The following is a 23,853-nucleotide window of genomic DNA, read 5'->3' on the forward strand; positions in this document are numbered from 1 at the left end:
TAATAATATACGAAATACTAATGGCTCTGATGGTCATTTGGAAAAATCCTTTCTTAGTGAGCCCCTAGAAGCCAAGAGGAACATAACGTCCAAATTTCAAGTTTGTAGGCTTTACGGTTCTGGAGATTTTGTAGGTAGGTAGGTAGGTAGGTAGGTAGGTAGGTAGGTAGGTAGGTAGATAGATAGATAGATAGATAGATAGATAGATAGATAGATAGAGATAGATAGATAGATAGATGATAGATGATAGATAGATAGATAGATAGATAGATAGATAGATAGATAGATAGATAGATAGATAGATAGATAGATAGATAGATAGATAGATAGATAGATAGATAGATAGATAGATTGATTAGGCAAACGACAAAAGGTCCTTTCAGGAAGACAGGAGGGAAGAGAGAGACATTTTAAGTACACCTTCTGGAAGGCTCTGCTGTGGGGAGGCCGGCAAAATTCCATTTGTCAAGACCGGCGAACAGCTCGAGGCAATTAACTTTATCTGGAGCTGCGGTTAATAGTGATAATGAAAGCATCTCGTCTTGGCAGTGCTAAGAACAGCCGCTTCCTGAGTGCCACGTTCTGTCAATATGTCTTTTAATTCCCGTTTTAATTTGTCGGCAAAAAAAAAAAACCCACCAATCTTCTAATCACGTGTCTGCCCAATGCAAAGCCTTTTGCCAGTGTGCTCGGACATGTCTCAGGCCGGGTGGGGGGGGGCAGGAAATGGGTGCGGATAATCCTCAACTTACGACGGCCACTGAGCCCCAACGTTTCCGTTGCTAAGCAAGAGAGTTGCTTTACGACCTTTCTTGTCCCCCCGTTGTTCAGCGAATCACTGCAGTTGTTAAACGAGACTTTCGCTTGTTAGAAGGGCGCTACTGGGACACCAAGAGGTTACAGAGGCCACGAACGGTGGATTGCAAACGAGAAGCTAATGTCGCATCTGAAGTGGGGCCACAGTTCAAAACTTTTCCCCCAATCCACAAACGAACCCCCAAATCTAATAGGGTCACATGTTAGAACTGAGAATCTGCAATAATTCTCTTTTCTTTTTCTTTCCTCTTTTTCTTTCCTCTTTTTCTTTCTCTCTTCCTTCCCTCCCTCTCCCCATCTTTCCTTTTCCTTCCTCCTTCCCTTCCTTTTTCACCTTCCTCCCATCCCTCCCGACCTCCCCCATCTTTCCTTTTCCTTCCTCACCTTCCTTTCTTTTTCACCTTCCTCCCATCCCTCCCGACCTCCCCCATCTTTCCTTTTCCTTCATCCTTCCCTTCCTTTCTTCCTTCCTCTTTTCTTTTCCTCCCCTCCCTCCCTCGTCTTGCTTCTCCCTTCCTCTTTCAGTGTCCTTCCTTCCTTCCTTCCTTCCTTCCTTCCTTCCTTCCTTCCTTCCTTCCTTCCTTCCTTCCTTCCTTCCTTCCACCATTCCCCTTCTTTCTTTTCCTCCCTTCCCCTTTATCCTTCCCCTCCCTCTCTCCTCTTTCCTTTCCTACTTTCCCTCCCTTCCTGGATGACAAAGATGGCAGCCTTGTCCCTTAAAAGTCCTTAGCAAGCCCGAAACACCCGGAGGAGGAGGAGGAGGAGGAGGAGGAGGAGGAGGAGGAGGAGGAGGAGGAGGAGGAGGAGGAGGAGGAGGAGGAAGCAGGGCTATTCTCATGGAAGAGGGAAATCCGTATTATTCCAAGGCAGGAGAGGAACGCCAGGGAAAGAGTGACAGGTGAGGAGGGGGGAAACCCCCCTCCTCCCTCCCCGCCTCCGCCATCACCGCTGACAACAAACAAATCGCTAGTCTGATCTTTTAGCGCCGCCGTTCCTGCCAAGCAGGCTCCAAGGCAGGCGGCTGCTGGCTCCTTGTCAAGGGAGCCGCTGCTTTGGGTGGGCCCCCTCCCCTCCCCCAGGCTCCAAAGGGCCCTTTCCAATTTGCTCCCTTCGCCTTGAAAGATGCCAGGCAGCGGGCACTCGCTTCCCCAAACGATTTTCTTTCTTCCTTCCTTCCTCTTTTATTATAAACCGCTCTTCTGGAGAATCCATTTTCTTCCAAGGGGGTTTGCTGCTGCTGCTGCTGCTGCTGCTGCTGTTTTTATGGACTGTCAGTATAATTTAGATTCCATCAATTTGGGCTCATTCAAGCCGAGCTCCTGATTGTACAGTAAATGGAACATATTTCTATTCAACAAAATTAATGACAGTTAATTCACCTCTGGAACAGAGCCCCCCTCCCTCCCTCTCACTCTCTCTCTCTCCATTTCACGAAAGCTACAGTTCCTGCTTCACCATTACATGACTTCCCTCTTCCAATTATTTCCTTCTACACTTTCCTTCTTTTAAGTAAGGCTCCCGTGGCAAGTCTAATGGGGATTCTGATCTCTTTCCCAGTTCTGACATAAGACTCGCAACCTTCACACAAAGGGTGGATGGGTGAGAAGGGAAGGAGGACGGGGGAGAAACTTTAGAGCACTCAACTCCCCATCCAGGTTGGACCATTGAGGCTCTTTCCCCTCATCATCATCATCATCTTTTAATGACCCCCATAATCCCTTGTGGGGTGGAGTCTGGGCCACTGAATGGAGCTAGCAGAGTGTTTTTTTATGGCCGGATGCCCTTCCTGTCACCAAGGCGGAGTTCTGTTCGGCCGATAGATTCTCATTGTGCCCAGAGAGAGAGAGAAATATCCGCCTCTAACCTAGGATCGAACTCACAGCCTCCGGATTGTGAGGCGAGAGCTCTGCCTCTAGGCCACTGCACCACTCCAGGCTCTTTTCAATCATGAAAAGCTAAAAAAAGAAAGAAACCGGTGCCTAAATAACAAATAACAGGTGAGAATGGTTGGGTTGAGTTGGAAGACGAGCACAAGGCCCTGTAAACATTCAGAGTCCTCATTTTCCCCTAAGGCACCGGGACTACATCTCCCAGAATTCCTCCCCACCGGTAGGAAACCCAAGTTGCAAGACTATAAAAGGGAAGGGGCTTAAAAGGGCTGAGTTCAAGTACAACTTCCTGTCCCGACTCCTGGTTGTTGACATGTCTAGCTTTGGGTAGGAAAAAGAGGTGCAGCGAACGAAGGGTTGCTTTCTTCCGTCCAATGTGTCCTAAATCCAGATATGACCCTTGGCCAGACGGTGGATGACCTGGGAGCAAAACCCTCCACTGGCATCCATGTTAGAGGTGAATTAGACGCCTGGGCTATTTTTTCCCCCCTCCAACATGTTGTGGTTCACCGGCAGCCTGTGTAGACAGCAGGGGAATCGGACAATGGGGAAGAACGGGGACCAGTCCGGGAGTCTGGGGAGGACTCAGATGAAGGTCCTGCATCCGATGCAGAAGTGGGGCCAGGAACATCTGAGAGAGGAGTGCTGACTCTGGAGCCTCCGGAGTCTGGCAGCAGAGAGGCAGAGGAACAAGGGGAGCCTGTTCCCAGTGCGCGTATGCGCAGAGCTGCTAGAAGGTAAGAGTAGCTGAGACAAAAGGGGCGACTCGGGAGTAAGGTTGGGAGGTGATTGCCCCTCCCATAAGACATAAAGGAGGTGCAAAGGTGAAGAAACCTTTGCAGGAAGCAAAGTCGTTCGCTCTGTTCAGATTCAACCTTGAAGCTCTGTGTGGACTTTGCATTCCAGTTGCTTTTTAGAATTAATTTGGCACTTGAGCTGTTGGCAGCGATTCAAAGGAGAGAAAGGTGGGTGCTTATCTCGAGGGACTGTTTACGGGCTGGAAATGCACATAATTCCCAGCATTGAAATAAAACAAGAGTTGTTTGGACTAAGCATGTGCTCAATTACGGTCTCAAGAAGGCTTGGTCAGAACACGACGTCGCCTACCAACACAGACGAGACACCTGCCCACAGCCCACTTTCCTGGCCGCTTGTTCTCCCTCCAGCTCCAGCCTTCACCGAGCCCATTTATCTACCACCTCCTTGGCATTTAAGTGCACGGCAGCCGTCAGCAGCTGTCCGTCAGCCCCCACGCCTGATAGGAAGGCAGAACTCAAGGCAAGAGAGGAGATGGCGAGACATCCAGGAAAAAAGATGGGCGTTCATCATGGGCTCCTTCATCCTGGCCATTTTGGAGGCCCCCTCCCCCGGATGAGGGAAGAGCTTCCCACCAGACTGTAGGGGGGGAAACAAGCTGCCTTTCCTGCCTTGCCAGAAGCACGCTGCCCCCCCCCCCAACCGCTGCTCAGTTGCTCCCACCAATTCGAGTGGGCCTCTTCAGCCATTTACCATCCATCAACCCAGCATTTTTACAATCAAGCCCCAGAACCTTTCAACCAGCCATTTATGCTTAAAAGGTATAACAGCTACTTGGCTTTCTGAGCTAGATACGTGCGTGTGTGTGTATGTGTGTGTGTGTTTTCCCTCCTGATACTCTTTAAGCCATAAATGGAATCTGACACACATTCTGTAAAAGAAAGGGAGAAAGAGGCTTCTATTCCTTGCCGCGTCTCCTCTCTTAACTCTGTCTTTCTCGAAAGAAAGAAAAATCCTAAGAAACTGAGAGTCGGTCTAAAGCAAGGGCCTTCACACCTGGCGAGTTTAAGACTTGTGGGACTTCAACTCCCAGAATTCCTGGAGGAGGAATTCTGGGAGTTGAAGTCCACAAGTCTTAAACTCTGCCAAGTGTGAAGACCCTGGTCTAAACAATGATGGGAAACAAGGGGGGGGAAGGAGGGAGAGAAATGAGGAAGGGAGGGATAAAATGAAAGAAGGGTGGAGGAAGGAAGGAAGGAAGGAAGGAAGGAAGGAAGGAAGGAAGGAAGGAAGGAAGGAAGGAAGGAAGGAAGGAAGGAAGGAAGGAAGGAAGGAATGCAGAGAAGTATAGTGGGAGGAAAGGATAAACTGGAGGGAGGGAGGGAGGAAGGGATAAAATGGAAGGGTGGAAGGAAGGAAAGGATAAATGCAGAGAAGTAGAGAGGGAGGGAAGGATAAACTGGAGAGAGGGAGGGAGGGATAAATGGAGAGAAATATAGAGGGAAGGAAGGATAAACTGGAGGGAGGGAGGAAAATGAGGGAGAGAGGGATAAAGTGGAAGGAGGTGGGAGAAACGAAGGGATAAATGCAGAGAAGGATAGAGGAAAGATAAACTGGAGGGAAGGAGGGAGGGATAAATGGAGAGAAGGATAGAGGGAGGGAAGGATAAACTGGAGGGAGGGAAGAGGGAAGATGAGGGATAAAATGGAAGAAGAGGGGAAGAAGGAAGGGATAAATGGAGAGAAGTAGAGGGGGAGGGAAGGATAAACTGGAGGGAGGGAGGAAGGAAGGAAGGATTAAGACATAAGCTATAATTCTGAGGATAATATTCGCTGCCACTCCTGGACTCGATGCTGTGGTCTTTCCTGGGAGGGAGGAGGATGCTGTTGGCGCTGAGAAAGGCAGTCATTCAGATATCAAAGGCCAAAGGATTCCTCTAGGACTGTCTGGCCAAGAGATTCCACTGCTCCCCAAAAACAGTGAGCTGACAAAATGACGACCTCCACAAATTTCCCCAATGAAAGAAATATGGAGAGCACTGACTCTCAGCCCTCCAGACGGTTCTCCCCGGCACAAAATGAACCCCCCAGGATTCAGGATTCTGTTTCTTTCTTTCTTTTTATGGTTTCATGAAAAAAAGAGCCACGCAAATTGTTAGAAAGTCGAAAGCGACGGTGGTTTTAATGCTCAGCCTCCATTTATCAGTCTTTAGGAGAGGCACCATCTGTCAGGCAATAACAGCTGCTCCATATTTTAAAAGCCAGAACGCCTGCCACATTTGTGCCGAGGGCGGGGTGGAAAAGGGAGACAAGGTAGCGGTTTCCACCTTTATGATGCTCATTTTTTGGCTGTCGGCAAGAGTCCGCCGACTACGGCTTGGCTACTGCCATTAAAAGCCATGGATGTGACTCTTTCTCTCTCTCTCTCTCTTAAGGAAGAAGCAGCACCGACTTGACAAAAGGCACGTAAGACTCACATGGCCATGCCTTCCACTTTCAGCGCTGCAAAAACTGGAAGGCTGAGGATATAGGGATGTGTTGTGGTTAGCCGGCAGCAGGTGCGGACAGCTGAGGAGAGCGAGGACTCAGATGAGGGGCCAGGACCATTAGGGAGTGGGCTGCTGCCTTCAGAGATTATGGGGGCTGGCAGCAGCGATGAGGAGGTTCCCGAGGAGCCTGTGCCAAGTGTGTGTGCACGCAGGATTGCTCGCAGGAAAGAGCAGCTGCAGCAGCATGGGCGACTCCGGAGTAAGACTGCAAGGTAATGGCCCTTCCTTCAAGAAGATAAAAGCCAGCTGTGAAAGGAATGTACTTTGCAGAAGGCAAAGACGTTTTGAAACTCCAGCCTCGTGGACATTCCAGTATCCTGAGTTTGCATTTGAAGATTCTTGTATTGCAAATTATTTGTCTGTTATCTTTTGTCTCGCACACTTTGGCAAGGCTTGTGCTTATCACAGCTAATTATTTTGCAGAAGCATTACAAGGTTTCTGTTCCCTTTGGATCGTGTTTGATTTGTTGGGAAAGGGCGTGGGTCAGAACAGGATGGATAGGCATTCCCGACTCTGAAAGCCGCCCGCTCGCCAGGCGCTGGGAGACACAGTGTGGCAGCTTCACAGGCGTTCTCCTCGAGACCAAAAACCGAGCACTTGCTTTCAGACCCCACAGGCCATGCCTTGGGAAATGCTCTGGCTGAGCATGACCAGGCTGCTCTCCGCGGTTCAATCCCTGGGAAACTTCCAGGTTGGGCTCGGGGTGGGGGGGGGGGAGCCCTGGAACTCCTGGGCTACACTGCAGCCAGAGAAGTGGATGATGACCCTGGGCTAAGAGAACCAGGGGCTGAGCCCTCCAACTTCTATGGGGCAGGCCTATCTGATGCACATGGAAGAGAAGAGGACAAACACCGGCGAGATGGATGGACTCAGTTATCGTGGTAATGGTGTGTTCCGACCTCGGCATCCCCAAAAAGCACTAAGCAGACTCTTTGTCCTGGCAAAACCCCTTTTATTAAATGAAGGTGAATTTCTTCCTTCCTTCAGCCAAAGGCCTGGCAAACAGGCCTTGGCTCCTTCGGGAATACAAAATATCTTTCCTTCCTTCCTTCCTTCCTTCCCTCCCTCCTCCATCCCTTCCTTCCCTCCCCCTCCCTCCCTAGGTAATAGCCCTGGTGATGTTACCTAGTTAGGCAATGAAACATCTGCAAGAAAACCACCAAGGTCAGGAATCCCAAGCACGCTGAGCTACAAATATTCTCTTCTGTTGATGGTCTTGGTTTTTTGCTCCCTTTCTTTGGAAAACAGCCAAGCTCAGAGACCACTAACGACCTCAAAGTGCTCCCCCTCCTCCCCCCCATTCTCCTTCTGCTCCATTCTCCAAGCCCTACTCCTATCTAGCCCTGATGATGTTACCTAGTTTGGCAATAAAACACCTGCAAGAAAACCACCACGCTCGGGGAGCCCCAAAGACTCACCTGCTTGCTCAGCAAACGGAGGAGAACGGCCCAAAACTCAGAGACAAGCGGCAGGTTTTGCATTCGTGGCCTGATTGGCTACTTCTTTTGTCCAGCAAAGCTTTGGCTATTTCATTTTTTTTTTCCCCCCCTCATCTCCCGCCCTCACTTTTGAGTCTTTTTTTTTTTTTGCTTTTCCCCTCTGTAATTCTGGCACGCTGGCTTCTCTCTCTCTTCTCTCTCTCTCTCTCTCTCTCTCTCTCTCTCTCTCTCTCTCTCTCTCGGCAGCTGGTGAAGCTGTCAGAACAAATAGCGGGCAATAGATGGGGAGCAAGGCAAACCGCACGGGTCAATGTCAAACAGAAGCCAATCACTCTCGGGGAGGTGGAGGCGGCAGCAAAAGGCAAAGACAAGCTTTTCAATTTCGCTCGTGTCCTCCCAATCTAAACAGCGTCAGGCTGCTTAAAAAACAAACAAGGAGCCTCACCAAATCTGTTTGCTCTATTCATTGGTTTTTTTTTTTTCCTTTTCAAAAGCATCTCTTCTTCTCCCCCCCCCCTTTTTTTTTGCACAAACACTCCCTCCCCCTTCCTATTGCACAAACACACAGCCAACAGAGAGCAGATGGGGGAATGGGGCGGGAGCCTCTGCCACCTCCGCGGTGGATCGCTGGGAGTGGGGAGGGAGGAGAGAAAGCATCAATGTATAATTATTATAAAGGGAACATTTAACAATTAATTGAGCCGGCGGAAGCTTAAGGCCTCCCGAGCTTCGGATTTCAAGGGCTTGCTTGCCTAAGCAAAAGGGCAGAGGGGTTTCAACGGGCACCCTAGGAGATCTCAGCCCAATTAAGCTCTGGGTAAATAAAATAAAATCAAATCTGGCTCTCGCCTCCTCAGCCAGGATGCAAATGTGCTGGAGAGAGAGAGAGAAAGATGAGAAGGGGGGAAAAAGAAAAAAATACGGAAGAGAGATAAAGAGCTGTTGTCTTGTAGCTTGTTCGCAGGTAATCCACCGACACCCAGGAAAGCCGTTTAATGGAGGGTTTAGACACAATGCAACTACCCTCAATCTCCCCCCCCCACACACACACAAACAAGAAGATGCAGGAGGGGACAAAATCACAAAGCCTTCGTCTTCTTTGCGTGATGCAAACAGAAAAAAAAAATGGCTACCAACCTGCCTTCCATGGAGGACCTGGATACTGCAGGAGTCAAAAAAGAGGGCTGTGAAAGTATTTACAGACCCCTTACATCCGGGACATAAACTGTTTCAACTCCTTCCCTCAAAATGATACTATAGAGCACTGTAAACCAGAACAACTAGACACAAGGACAGGTTTTTCCCGAACGCCATCACTCTGCTAAACAAATAATTCCCTCAACCCTGTCCAACTATTTACAAAGTCTGCACTACTATTACTATTAATCTTCTCATCACTCCTTATCACCCATACCCTCTCACTTGTGACTATGACTTTGTTGCTTGTATCATGATTTATATTGAGTGTTTCCTAGTATGATGTGATTGCTTATTGTGCCCTATGACTATATTCTATATACTATATACCCTATGACTATATAACCCCATGGCTATCATTAAGTGTTGTACCTGATGATTCTTGACTCTTGATGAATGTATCTTTTCTTTTATGTACTTTGAGAGTATTTACACCAAGACAAATTCCTTGTCTGTCCAATCACACTTGGCCAATAAAAAATTCTATGCTATGCTATTCATATTCATATTCTATTCTATTCTCTTTCTTCTCTTCTACTCCATTTATTCTATTCTGTTCTCAGATAAACGTAAATACAATGTGTTAAGATATATAAGATAAAAACCTGTATAGATGTCAAAAAATGCTGTTGAAATAATGTTTTATGTTGTAATAACATATATATATATATATATATATATATATATATATATATATATATATATATATATATATATATATATATATATATATATATATATATATATATATATATATATATGGTATTCAGCTTTGTTCGGGAATTTTCCCACGTCATTATAGTTGTGCTTTTAAAGCTGTAGCAACGTTTCTGCCATCATCAGGCTTCTGTATAGGGTTTGTCTGTGAGTGAGATATATATATCAGGCTTGATGATGGCAGATGAGACTCCGCCGAAACGTCGCCACAACTTCAAAAGCACAACCACAATGACACGGGAAAACACCCGAACAAAGCCGAATACCATACACATAAATACTCACGAAAACTTAAGAAAACAAATATATATGTATGTGTGTGTGTGTGTGTGTGTGTGTGTGTGTGTGTATGTATGTACGTATATACGTATATACGTATATATGTATATGTATATGTTCTGTCTCACCTTCTTTTCCAAAAGATGAAAGAGTACAAACTCACACAAACACAGGCAGGCAGGCTGACTCGGACTTCACAGAGTTAATTCTTTGGAACTGATAACGTCCTTGGCATTCCAACACAACACGCTCTGCCTGCCAAGTCTGAACTGATAACAAGTAAAAAGCTACTTACAGACAATTACAAGCCAGACCACAAAAATCATTCACAAAGAAAACCTGAAGTAAGCTTAAACTTTGCCCCGTACAAAGTTCCAGCCGACAACACACCCACTTTTATCCCCTGTGGGGTGTGGCTCAATGACTCAGCTCACTCTCTGACCCTCCCACGCCTCTTATGTTGTTGTTCACGTTTCTCCCTACGATGCTGCCTAGGATCAAGCCAACGTTCTTCCTCTTGACTCCCTGTCAGGGGCTGCTCCGATATGCCTTCCTGATTAATCTCAGGCTGTTCCTCTCGGTTGTCCGATGAAACCTGAGGCATTATCAGGGAGGAAGGCATTGCCAGAGAGGAAGGTCCTGGGGAGGAAGGCATTCCCAGTTCCTCCTCCTCATCTTCCAAGTCCTCTTCCTCTAACAGCACAGGCTCGGGAATTGGAGCCACAACACACACGTGTGTGTGTGTGTGTGTGTGTGTGTGTACGTATACATATACGTGTATGTATGTATGTATGTATGTATGTATAAAAGAGGGGGCTGGAAGGTACTGTGAAGCAGTATAGAAATCTTAAGTACTATTTCTTCTTCCCTCCCTCCCTCCCCCCTTCCTTCTTTCATTCCTTCCCAGTGGTTAGAATGCAGTATTGCAGGCTAACTCTGCCCACTGCCAGCAGTTCGATCCTGACTGACTGATTCAAAGTTGACTCAGCCTCCCGTCCTTCCGAGGTCGGTAAAATGAGGACCCCAGATTGTTGGGGGCAAGAGGCTGACTGCATCGACTCTCAAATCAGGTCGCCTTGCAAAATGAGGAGGGAGACCCTGCTTCTGCCTCATTTTTGGCCTTTTGAACTAAAAAAAGCAGGGGAAAATCTTCCAATGAGTCTGCTCTGGGCAAGGAGACGGGCAGCCTTTATCTCCCCCCAAGATGGCAGCTGATGGGTCCGGTGAACGACTCAACGCCTATCTGTATAGATCAGCAGGGAAATCAAATATTTTATGGCGCATTCCATTTTTGTGGCTTTATTCCCACACAGACTCCTTGCATCTCAGCCTCATTCTCCTGTCACCCATCTGATCTGCAGGACAGAAGAAATATCCTGCCATAGTTAAGGGTTCTGTCGATGCCGGGAACCATAAGCCGGGTGGACTTCGACTCCCAGAATTCCTCGGGCTGAAGACTTCTGGGAGACGGAGGCCAAAACACGAGCGGCTGAAATCGAGAACCCCATTTCTCGAGAGTGGATTCCTTTCCAAGCCGCCATGAGCTCATGTGGGAGACGTCTGCAAACTTGGGAGAATTCTCAAAGTTTGCTGGAGTTCAAAAGTCTTCTGGAAAAATCTCCCCCGCCTGCCCAGGAAGGCCGAGTGTGTTCACAGGGCCAGGAAGCAACCCTGCGAGGTTTTGTACATTCAGGAAGAACTGTTGCTTGATCCTGGCTACCTCGACTGTCCATCACCTAAGGAATCTCTTCAGGGACAGTTTAGGTCCTGCTGGACTGTCCAGCTGTGGGGATAGCGGCGTCAGTCCCGGATCCCCGAGATCCTCCATCTGTCTCGTCGCGACGTCAGCCCCGCCCTCCTTCGTAAGGAATCTCTTAACAAATCCCAGCTTGCTCCCGTTTTCCAATGACGCGGCCACTTAAGATGTCCAAAAGTCACTTCAATCTTTGGAGTCAAGCACCCTTCTCAACGGCGAAGGCTCCTTTTAACCCAGCTTTTTTTTTTCCGGGCCAGCGACTGGGGGGAAAATAATGCCGTCCTCTCCCAGAGCTTGGCAGGGGGACAAAGTCTCTTCCAACCCATCTTTGTTTTCTCCGAGCTTTTTTCCCATCCATTTCAAAACATGCTTTGGCAGAAAAAAAATTGCCTCGGAGCGTTGTGGGAGATTGGAGCCAAAAAAAAAAAAAAAAAAATTTCTCCTTCAAGCCAACAAAAGCAAACTGCTCACCAGTCGATCAGAAAGTGATCACAGCACGCTGCTGAGAACACAAACAGCTTCTTTTCATTCTCACAGAGAGATCTTGACCTCGAGACGGAAAACCTCTGCAGAGTTTTCTCCCCCTGAACAATCGTTCTGCTCCCCCTTCTCGCCTGAACAATGTCTATTTTTTCCCCCTTTTCTTTCTTGTATTAATTTTTTTGTCTTGTTCTGACAGCTGAGACATCAATCTGACATTTGCCCCCTTTTACAGTTCAAACAAATATAAAGCTTGGTTCTTTTTTTCTTTTTTCTTTGCCACCTTGAGGACTAGAAACCTGATGGCTAGATGCAAAAGTTATTTTTTAGGTTTTGTAGGGGGATTTTTTTTCCCTGCAAGGTTGAGGACTAAGAAACCTGGCCCACATGCACCACTGTGTGTTTAGGTGTGATTTCCTTTAACAAGAGTAAAAATTTCTTTTGTGCCCTCTTGAATGCAAGAGCAGATAACATTCATGTGATTACTCCTGTTTCAGAGAACTGTTTTCATCACCTTCCTGTCTGTAATTTTCTCCCTCCCTCCTTCCTTCCTTTTCCCCTCCCTCCTTCCTTCTGTTCTTCCTCCTCCGCCCCCTCCTCCTCCTTCTGTCCTTCCTTCTGCCCCCTCCCCCCCTCCCTCCCTTCCTCTTCTTCCTTCCTTCACCTCCATCCCTCGATACTGCTTCTGCCCTTCTCTCAGCCCTTCTGCATTTCTGTTTTCCTATCATATTTCTAATTCTTGCATGACTCAGGAATAGTTTGTGATTCTTCAGCTATGACACACAAGAAAGGATCTCTTCACCGCTTCATACCCTCCCATTCATGGCTGCCCCAAAAAATTGGCAAGGACGACTTAACCACAGTTGTGAGAGTGGAACCAAAAGTTCCCATCACCACCAGAGTTAAAAGGCACCATCTTCAAAGCTAGTGTGGGGCCATTCCTGGATGCTTTCAGGGTACGCATGGCGACCTGACAAACAGGTCCTGTTGTCATCATTAACCACCATCCATCAAGAATAGACCAGGGTTACCTATCTATATAAAAGCAGAATACCACTCAAGTATCATCACAAAATCTCCAGAACCATAAAGCCTACAAACTTGAAATTTGGACGTTATGTTCCTCTTGGCTTCTAGGTGCTCACTAAGAAAGGATTTTTCGAAATGGCCATCAGACCATTAGCATTTTGTATATTATTATTATTAACACACTCTGATGCTAAGGAATTCTACTCCTCCTCCCCAACTGAAAAGAAATCTCTTCCAAAGGCAAAACACAATCAGAGGAGAGGAGTTTCAATTTCAGTTTCACAGCACCAAGCAGCTTTAGTGCAGAACAGTTGAGCTAAGCCACACCCAGGCTCCTTGCTGTCTCCTTCTTGCTCACACAGCAAATACTGCTTCAGTTTCCTTCCTTCCTTCCTTCCTTCCTTCCTTCCTTCCTTCCTTCCTTCCTTCCTAGTGGTTAGAATCCAGTATTGCAAGTTAACTCTGCCTACTGCCAGCAGTTCGATCCTGACCGACTGGCTCACAGTTGACTCAGCCTTCCATCTTTTCAAGGTGGACAAAATGAGGACCCAGATTGTTAGGGGCAAGAGGCTGACTCTAAACTGCTTAGAGGGGGATGGAAAGCACTGTGAAGCGGTATATAAGCCTAAGGGCTATTGTTACCTTCCTTCTTTCCTTCCTCCGTTAGAATGCAGTACTCCAGGCTAACTCTGCCCACTGCCAGCAGTTTGATTCTGACCGACTGGCTCAAGGTTGACTCAGCCTTCCATCCTTCCAAGGTGGGTAAAATGAGGACCCAGATTGTTGGGGGCAAGAGGCTGGCTCTGTAAAACCCTTAGGGAGGGCTGTTAAAGCACTGTGAAGCGGCATATAAGTGCTATTGCTATTTTCCTTCTAACTTCAAATGGGCACCACAGGGATGGTTCCAAGTAGAGAACTGTCTGTCTTCGATAAGGCTTCTACGATCAGTGAAAGGGACATGATGGAAGCAAAGACACAGGAAGAGAAAAAGTAAACGGCACTGGCTTATCTTATGTGAGATTTTCTCTCTCTCTCTCTCTCCCTTTTCTTTTTGCCTCTTTTCTTTCCTTACGTCTTACTCCCTGACTCTTCGCGTGATGCCGCTCGTCCCAGAAGGGAAGAAGAGCCAGATTGATATGTATGTACTGAGGCACGTAAACAGCCACACGCTTGGCTGCCGGTGTCAGCCGAGAAGTTTTCATATCTATTTCTTCATCAAAGCTAAACCCAAAAGCAGCCAGCAGAGAAAGAAACAGCAAATAAACCCAGGCAAGGCATACCTACCGCCCGTGCGTCTCAATGCAGAAATACAAAAATTCAAGCCATTATTCTGGAAATGTTATTTAAAATATCAAGCTAAAGTTTCTTGGGAAAAGCCACATTTTAACGATGCGTTCAGGCCTGGGGAAAGGGAAGCACGTTCTACGAATGGAGTGGCCCTTAATTCAAAATGACACAACAGCATTCGAGCTTATCGCGCCCACCCTGGTCTCTTCGCCACAATTCAGAGACCGGCCAACATTAATGGTTAGTTTGCCTCCAGGTACAGCCCAGCATGCCAGCCTCAAAAGCTACAGATAGTCCTTGACTTATGACCACACTGGGCAATGGCAGTTAAGAGAGATGTGTCTGGTTTTACAGCTTTTTTCCCCCCAAGACTTTTAAGAAATCACTGCAGTGGTTGTAAGCGTAAAAAAAGGTCATGTCTTTTTTTTTCAGTGCCATTTTCAGTGAACTGTTGGAAGTTGGGGAGGAGGAGGAGGAAGGAGAGGAGGAGGAGGAGAAGAAGTGGGAGAGGAGGAGAAAGAGGAAGAGGAAGAGGAAGAGGAAGAGGAAGAGGAGGAGGAGGAGGAGGAGGAGGAGGAGGAGGAGAAGGAGAAGGAGGAGGAGAAGGAGGAGGAAGGAGGAAGGGGAAGGGAAGAAGAAGGAAGAGGAAGAGGAAGAGGAAGAGGAAGAGGAAGAGAAGAAGAAGGAGAAGAAGAAGAAGAAGAAGAAGAAGAAGAAGAAGAAGAAGAAGAAGAAGAAGAAGAAGAAGAAGAAGAAGAAGAAGAAGAAGAAGATTTCACTTCTCATCCAAGAAGCTTCATCGGTTCTTCATTCTGCCAGAACTGATGAAGCTTCTTGGATGAGAAGTGAAACGTTTTCTTCTTCCTCAAGGAAAAACTTTTGAAAAAACCCCCTTGAGAGTACAAGAAAAGAAAACTCCTTGGCCCAGAGACTCTCATACACAAGCGCGCAACACACACACACACATATCACACAGATGCATGCAGGAACACGCAATGTGTTATAACAGCGGAGGCTCTCCCTCTCTCTCACCTCCCGGCCGGTAGACAACATCGTCCTCGGTGATGAAGGAGGTGATCTCCCCATTGTCGGTCCTCTCGTAGCGAGACTTCTTCTTGGGCGGCTTCTTCTTATTCTTCTTGGTGGACTCCTCGGTGGTGGCGCTGTTGTTGTCATTGTCCTCGTCTTCGCTGTGGTCGCTCTCGGCATAGTTCTTGGCGCCGCCTTCCAGGGTGCAACTCCGGCGGGGCCGCGAGTTCTCGCTTTCCCGCCCCTTGTCCCGTTTGTCCCGGTCCCGGTCCTTCTCTTTCTCTTTGTCCTTCTCTTTGTCCGCTGTCATGATGCGCCAGGTGCCTTCTTCCGTCCTCTCACGGCTCGGCCTCCGTGAAAGGTAGACAGTCAGCCTGGGCTTCAGTCTTCTGAATTTCCCTCTCCACTCCAGGAAAAATTGGTCCACGCCGGCAACCCCAGTGTTTAAAAAAAGGACCTGGAGGAGGAGAGAAACACACGGAAAAGGCCACGTTAGCCCACTCGCCACACCTTCGGCGAACCTGCCGTGAATTCTGTGCTGTTCAAACTGTCAAAAAGATGTTGAGTACACAGCCAAAATATGCACCACCCACCTACAGTCGGGAGTTAATAGCAGGATTGGGTGAGCCCAGGGATGGGCTAACGGGGGTCCGCAGGGGTTCGGGAGAGCCCCCAGCTAAGATTCTGTGCAGACCAACCAACCTTTCTGCTTCAAATCCAAATGTGGAGCTCAAAGGGAATATGTACTGCGGGACCTAAGCTAATCTGTCACACATGTGGGGTTTGTTTGTTTTTTAATGTGCATGGAAAAACATCTGGGGAGATGGGGAAAAAAGGTGGGAAGGATTTGTAACCGTCCCTTCCTGGGGAGCAAACCCTGGCCATCCATCCTAACCAGCTCCATCAGCCTGCCTCTGCAAGGAAATACTGCCATATGGGAAAAACTAGGTCTCATTAATGTCATCCATTTTCCTCTCCTATTCTGACCCACGCCCTTTCCCAACAAATCAAACACAATCCAAATGGAACACAAGCCTTGTAATGCTTTTACAAAATAATTAGCTGTGAAAAGCACAAGTCTTGCCAAGCTGTGCAAGACTTGCCAAAAGATAACAGACAAGAAATACTTTGCAAAATAAGAATCTTCAAACTCAGACTCAGGATACTGGAATGTCCACGAGGCTGGAGTTCCAAAACGTCTTTGCCTTCTGCAAAGTACGTTCGTTTCACAGCTGGCTTTTATCTTCTGGAAGGAGGGGCCATTACCTTGCAGCCTTACTCCCGAGTCGCCCATGGTGTAGTAGGTGCTCCTTTCTGCGAGCAATCCTGCGCGCACGTGCACTTGGCACAGGCTCCTCGGGAACCTCCTCATTGCTGCTGCCAGCCCCCACAATCTCTGAAGGCAACAGTCCACTCCCTGATGGTCCTGGCCCCTCATCTGAGTCCTCAGTCTCCTCAGCCATCTGCACCTGCTGCCGGCTAACCACAACAGCTCCAGCCCCTGAATCAACCTCTCTGACGCCACAAAAGTTGGCACCTGGGATGGCAGCTAAGTGATGGGCATGTATGGGCCAAAAGGCCTTTTCCATCTAAGCAGGGTGGATTTGATTTAAATCAAGTCGATTTAAATCATAATATTTTAAAGAGCAACTGTCATACGTGTTCCGCAGCAGCTCCACCTCCGACCTGCTGTTGACTCAACCAACAGTCCCAATATGGCAGAATATACAGCAGGAGGGTCTTCAAACTTACAGCTTTAAGACTTGTGGACTTCAGCTCCCAGAATCCCTCCTCCAGTCATGTTAGAGCTCAGGAATTCTGGGAGTTGAAGTCCACAAGTCTTAAACCGGCCCAGTTTGAAGACTCTTGGTATACAGCATGCCACCTAACTAAGCTCCCTTTCGGGCTGAATAGACTAAATTATTAATGTATCTTAAATAGAAAACTATTTTTAGATAGATTTTTTTTACTCCAAAAACATTTGATTAAAATAAATTTGATAAAAATAAAAAAAAATCCGATTTAAATTTTAAAAGTCCAATTTTTAAAAAAATAATAATAATCGATTTTGATCTACCCTGCATCAAAGCCAAATACCATCCTACTCGCTTTTCTGACAATGACTTTTCCAGCACCCTAATAAATTTCTTTCCTTTCTCTCGCAGAGGACAGGCCCTAACTAACCTGATATGATGTGGTTAAGAGGCTCAGCTACAAATCATTTGCCCCATGTGGGAACCATCTTCTTAGTCTTTGCAATCAATTCCCATTTAAAAAAAAAAAGAAAGACAGAGGGACAAAAGGCATTCTTCATAAACTTCCCCCTAGGCGTACAGGGCTGTACAAAAGGCATGTAGGTTCATTCAGGAGTCCCGCCATCTAAACCAAGACAAGGCTAAAAGGCAGAGAACCACAAGGTCCAGGAGGGTGAACCTATGTGGTACGCATGCCAGAAGTGACACAGAGAGCCATGACTGCCATACACGTGAGCCCTCGCCCAGAGCAGGTCTACTTCGTGCACCGCCCGCCCGCCAGCTGATGGTTGGGTATCTGGCGCGCATGTACGAGGCTGGACAGGAGATGGGAGCGCATGTGCAGAGACGCAGGAAAGTCGTGAGCACATGTGCAGGGGGCACGGGCATTGCCTTCTGGGTGCTGGCACGCGAGCGCACACGCAATTATCAGCACAGGAGCCCAAAAAAGGTTAGCCACCACTGCACTAACTCCTAATCAAGCTTCAGCTCCTGCATTTGCACCTAAAGGAAACCAATTGCCAGCCCGTCTTACAGGATTATTCAGAGAATTAGAATCCACGCAAAGCCTGTTTTTTTTTTTTTTTTTTTAAATTATCAGGACCCGAGAGGCTGGTCGATATTTGGAGTTAAGCCACTGCCGTTTATCCTCACTGGAAGAAAGCTATTCTGTGACCGGATCCATGATCCAGATCTCTTACGTCATGATCCTTTCCAAATGAAAGACTCCAAATCCGGAGTCTTCTTCCCAGGTAATGGGGTGGGGGGCTCGACACTTCGTATGAAGTCATAATGTGGTTTGTTTGATTTTTTTGGGGGGGGGGGGCTCTGTGGGGATGCAATGCAGCCTGGATAGCTTACACCAGTGGCCCCCAACCTTTCTTGAACCAGGGACCAGTTTCACGATTATTTATTCTTCCACGGACCGGTACATGAGTAACGCGAGACTCCACCGCCATCGGGACGGCTCTTCGTTCAAAGCCGCCCCCCCCTTCGACGAAACTAAGGCGCGAGCACCCAAACGCCGCTTTCCAACTGAAAACCCGGAAGCACTTTCCAACCCAAAACCCGGAAGCAATCGAAAACCCGGAAGCGCCGTCGAAACAAGATGGCGGCGCCCAAGCTTTGCGGCCCGGTAAAAAATGATCCACGGACCGGTACCGGTCCGGGGACCGGTGGTTGAGGACCCCTGGCTTACACGGCTGCTATTTACAATCTCAATTAGGCCTCCCAGGTTTGTTTCAGAAACAGCTCTTAAGACAAACCAGAGCTTTGCAAGGTGAGCAAACTCAGGCAGAGTATGTTACACACACTCTCTATCGTGCACACACCTCACACAGATTGTAAATGCAGCCACAGCTACATGGAGGCAAGCCTTTTTTTTGTGTGTGTGTGTGTGTTAAACCAGGGCAAAGAGACTCTCTACGACGTCAATTTGGAAACACCCATTTCAAGAGACCGATATATTTGCAGCATCGAAGGGTCAGGGATGGCAATAAGTAGCTTTGAAGATCAAAATCTGCTCCTTTCAGAACTTAATCATCTCCTTTTTAAAATAGAAAAGGGGAGGGAGGGCGGGTAATGAATTCTTAAGACCTGGTTGACTTTATTCCCAACAATGGTAACCTTCAAAATGATAAATTGACTTTGCTGTCATAGCCTGAATTTCAAGGTTCTTCTCTACTTACACACACATCCCTGTTTTTTGTTTTTTTTTCCCCAGATGGAGACAAACAGCTCAGGAAGAGATTCTGTCCTAAAGCGTCAACACAAAGAAGATCTCACGCACACATACGACAACAAAGAAGCTATACCACACAAAGATTCTAGAAAGTGAGCAGAGAAGATAACCAAGGTATTTAGGGGACTGGAGGATAAAACAGACGATGAACGGTTGCAGGAACTGGGCTTGGCTAGTCTAGGGAAGAAAAGGACCAGGGGAGACAGGAGAGCAGCCTTCCAATATTTGAAGGGCTGCCCCAGAGAGGAGGAAGGGGTCAAGCTATTTTCCAAAGCACCGGAAGGTCAGATAAGGAATAATGAATGGAAACTGATCAAGGAGAGATTCAACCTGGAAATAAGGAGGAATTTTCTGACAGGGAGAGCAATCAACCCATGGAACAGAAGTTGCCTTGAGAAGTTGTGGGAGCTTCATCCTTGGAAGCTTTCAAGAAGAGATTGGACTCCCCCCCCCCTCTGTCAGGAATGGGGTAGGGTCTCCTGCTTGGGTGGGAGGGTTGGAGCTACAAGGTCCCTTCCAACTCTGTTAATCTGTAAACACACAAGGAAGCCCACCAGGCCACAGAGCCTGGAACAGGAGATGCTTACGATGAGCAACAAGACCCAATGGTCGGAGTAGCAGCTGCCAAGCGATCACAGTTGCTGGTTTAATCCTCACCAAGTGGCTCTAACAAGGCAGGCAAATGTGAGTGGCAGGGACTAATTGGAGATGTGGCTAGACTGGACAGCTTTCCGGAATCCGTTTCAAGCAGGCTCCTTGTGTAAATATCAGAGAGAAGAAAGCAGCTTCCCCTTCCAGGCAGCAGTGTCCATCCTTCCAGAGATGGTCGGCCAAAGCAAAGCCGCTTCCTCTCTCCGTCCCGCCCACCCAAGGCAGATGGCAGGATTTATCATCAGGATTAGATATAATCTTTATTTGTCAAACCAGCAATGTGTTGTGGTTCGACTGGCAGCCTGTGCAGACGGCAGTGGAATTGGACAGTGGGGAAGAAAGGGGACCAGCCCAGGAGTCTGGAGAGGACTCGGACGAGGGTCCTGCATCTGATGCAGAAGTGGGCCCAGGACCATCTGGGAGTGGGGTGCTGTCTCTGGAGCCTCCAGAGTCTGGCAGCAGCAAGGCAGAGGAACAAAGGGAGCCTGTTCCCAGTGCGCGAAAGCGCAGAGATGCCAGAAGACAAGAACAGTTAAGACAAAAGGGGCAACTCGGGAGTAAGACTGGGAGGTGATTGCCCCTCCCATAAGGGATAAAAGTCAGAACAAGATGATGAAACCTTTGCAGGAAGCAAAGTCATTCGATTGGTTCCGAGTCCTCCTTGAAGCTCTGTGTACTTTGGTTGTTTTTTTTCTTGTACTTCACTTGGTTTCTTTTATAGTTAATTGGATACTTCTGTTTCTGACAGCATTCTACTGAATTGAAAGGTGTGTGCTTATCTTGGGGGACTGTTTAAGATTAATGCCGGCTGGGAATGAAAACAATTCCCAGCGTTGCAATAAAATAGGTTTTGCTTTTAAAACAAGTGTGTGAAGCCTGGGTCAAAACACAATGGGCCTAGAGAGGGGCAAGTAGCAATCATGCCACCACGCACAGCAAGACAATGTTTTCCAATGACACACATAGAAGCCTCAACTACAACCCACAATAATGGCTGTTATGTTGAGAAAAGGTTAAGATCGAGGTTTCCAAAGCAACAACTCTGCGAAAAGAGAAGTTCATTTGGGTTTGGCCAGTCCCTGGATTGGGTCAGGTCAATATCTTGGGGGCTTTGTGGGAGAAAGTGCACAAAAACAAACCGTGTTATCTCATGGAGATGAAAAAGGACTCAAGTCAGCTGTCAACTGGACAGCATAACCCAAGAAGCCAAATCTGGATCTGATGGACTACAATTCCAAAATGGAACTCTTTAAGTTGGGGAAAGGCTGCACGACACAATTGCCGGGAGTGAATTGTGCCCCAACCCAGGAATTTAAAAGGCTGGTTTGCCGAACAGTGTAATGGCCTGGTTCACAATGTCAAAATTAATCCAGAAAAAGAATAAGGAGGCCTTGGTGGCTCTCTGGGCTTGGTTGTTTTCTTGCAGACATTTCATGACCCAACTAGGTAACATCGTCAGTGCTAGTAAGGAGTGGGGTTTGCTCTCAGTTTATATTCTGATGGTTTTACCCTGGTGTGGTCTTAGAGGTGCTTTGGTTGGGCTGTTTACTGTCGGCTTGTTTTGGCAATTTTTTGATTGGGGGTATTGATTATTATTGGTCCGATAATCCTGGAGTTGATCTATGCTCATCTGGCGGCCGATTGCTGGTGGGGAGATGCTTTTGGTCTTTCTAGATCAAGGCTCTTCAAACTTGGCAAGTTTAAGACTTGTGGGACTTCAACTCCCAGAATTCCTGAGCTAACATGGACGGGAGGAGGAATTCTGGGAGTTGAAGTCCACAAGACTTAAAGCTGTCAAGTTTGAAGACCCCTGTTCTAGATGCTTGATAGCTTCGTGAAGCTTATTTGGGGGGGGGAGGTAGGGCTTATATTGAGCGCACATATAAAAAAATCAAGCTAGGACTTACTTTGGGGGGTAGGTCGTATTTTGGGGGAAACAGGGTATCTCTGGCAGAACACCTGGATTTGGGCAGTTTTGAAAGCTGATACAGGTCCAAACGATGCAAAAGGTGTAAAAAGACACGAAATATCTGTTCCTTGCGCGAGAGTCGAATGTTGCAGGTAGTTTCTCTGTCTATTCTCTAAATCTAATTCTCTACCAGCTTCTTGGCCAATCGCTTCTAACTGTCCGCTCAATTTCCTCTCAGGTTTGCTTAACTGCTCTTTCTCCCAGCGTGACATGGGAGCTTACGAACGCTCTTCTAAAAGCAGCAAGGGTAATGACAAATCTTTCCTCTCCCCCCTTTAAAGGAACTCTGCGATCAGAAACAGCGGGATCCTTACATGCCCAAACGCTCCCTGAAGCGAAGAGGCTGGCTCAGGCTTCAAGCTCTTTTGCAGGTGTGAATTTTTAAAAACAGTTCCGCGCACACACGTTACCCAGGGAGGAAGTGTGCAGGGCCCACCGTTCAGAAAACGGCAATGCTTGGGCAACATCTGACTGGCTCTGTCTGCGTTGCAACATACTCTAAACCAGTGGTCGCCAACCAATGGGCTGGGGACCACTGGTTGGTCCGCGAGAAAATTTTGGTGGTCCGCAGAGAAATGTCACCCCCAAAGCACCTTCCAATGCAATTAATCCAGGCTGCGCGGGAACACAAGGCTGCGCCGCCCACATGGCCAACAGGAACACAAGGCTTGCATCACTTGCACTGCGAACAACACGAGGTAGTGAGGGGAGGGGGGAAGGGGCGGCGGGGAACTTGCCCCACTAGCCCCACACACCTCAAGCCTGGCCACAGGGCTGCTTCTTTCCGCTTCTTTCTTCTTCTGCTTTTGGCTGCATGCAAGAAAAGCAGCAAAAGTATTTCTTTCTCTCCCCCAAACTCCGCCAGAAATGAGTCTTTGGGACCCTGCAAGGCATCCCTGCTCCAAGAGGCTGCGCTAGAAAGACAAGTCTCACAAAGACTCACTTCTGGCGGAGTTTGGTGGAGAGAAAGAAAGACTTCTGCGGCTTCTGCTGCTTTCCTTGCATGAAGCCAAAAGTCTCTCTCTCCCCCCCCAAGAACGGAGCTGGAGACGGTATCCTGTGGTCCCAAATAAAGATTGATCGATAAAGATTGATCGATCGGTAGGAAAAGGGGTGGGGAATTTTCCTGCAGACTTTTTGGGGGATTTTCCCAGGGTCTCTGGTCTGCAGAATTTAAAATTATGAGTTTGGTGATCCCTGAGGTCCAAAAGGTTGGCGAACCCTGCTCTAAACCAGGGGTCTTAGCAACCTTAGCAACTTTAAGACTTGTGGACTTCAACTCCCAGAATTCCTCAACCAGCTTTGCCACAAAGAGGCAGATGTCCAAGGCTGAGTGTTGGCCCCAGTCTAAGGCAACCTCCCACCGGCGCCTTTTCTTTCGAGATCATGTTTCCGTGGCTCATGGCAGCGCGCGGTGCAAACATTTCACCGGGATTACAATGATTGCAGAAGGAAACAATGCTGATAAAAGGCAGCTGTTTTTATTTCCCCCTGGAAAGAGAGAAAAAAAAGGGAGGGGTGGGAACAAAGCAACTAAACAGCTTCAAAATGCACTAAGTAGGTGAGAAAGAGGGGGGACCTCGCCGGTGCTTGTGACAAAGCCAAAACCTACGGGCCAAGTGGTGTACGGCAGAATTTAAAAAGATGAACGCAAAATGTTCAAAACTGAGCCGCCTTTGAAGAATCAACCACAAAAGGCGTATAGACTTTCTATGGAGGACTGTGGCTCGGTCTCCACAACAGAATCTTGTATTCAGCCAGCTGGTTCGGATCACAATTTACGCATTTAGAAGAACCAGCCGTTATAGGACGAGCGACGACAAAACCACAACAGTTGTGTTGGATCGGGCCAAGGCCCATCTCGGTCTGCTGCTTCTTCAAGTGGGTAACTAGGTTACCTCTGAGATCTGGGCATGGAGACGGAAGAATAGAGTTGGAAGGGACCTTGGAGGTCTTCTAGTCCAACCCCCTTCTGACTCTGTTGTTCTGTTATTCCCATTTGTTCAGCATATATTTG

General features: G+C 47.7%; 1 protein-coding gene across 1 annotated transcript in view; it reads right to left on the minus strand.

The window, feature by feature from the left end:
* The window catches only part of RERE (arginine-glutamic acid dipeptide repeats), a 205,705-nt gene that overhangs the window by 97,927 nt on the left and 83,925 nt on the right, over window positions 1-23,853 (minus strand). The window contains 1 exon segment of the mRNA XM_087944422.1: window positions 15,227-15,680. Within this exon segment, the coding sequence (XP_087800548.1) occupies window positions 15,227-15,533 (307 nt within the window). The 5' untranslated portion in view covers window positions 15,534-15,680.

This window comes from Notechis scutatus, chromosome 16 (assembly GCF_049901735.1).
Source record: "Notechis scutatus isolate UNSWTSFEM ecotype Mainland chromosome 16, rNotScu1.2, whole genome shotgun sequence".
NCBI lineage: Eukaryota > Metazoa > Chordata > Lepidosauria > Squamata > Elapidae > Notechis > Notechis scutatus.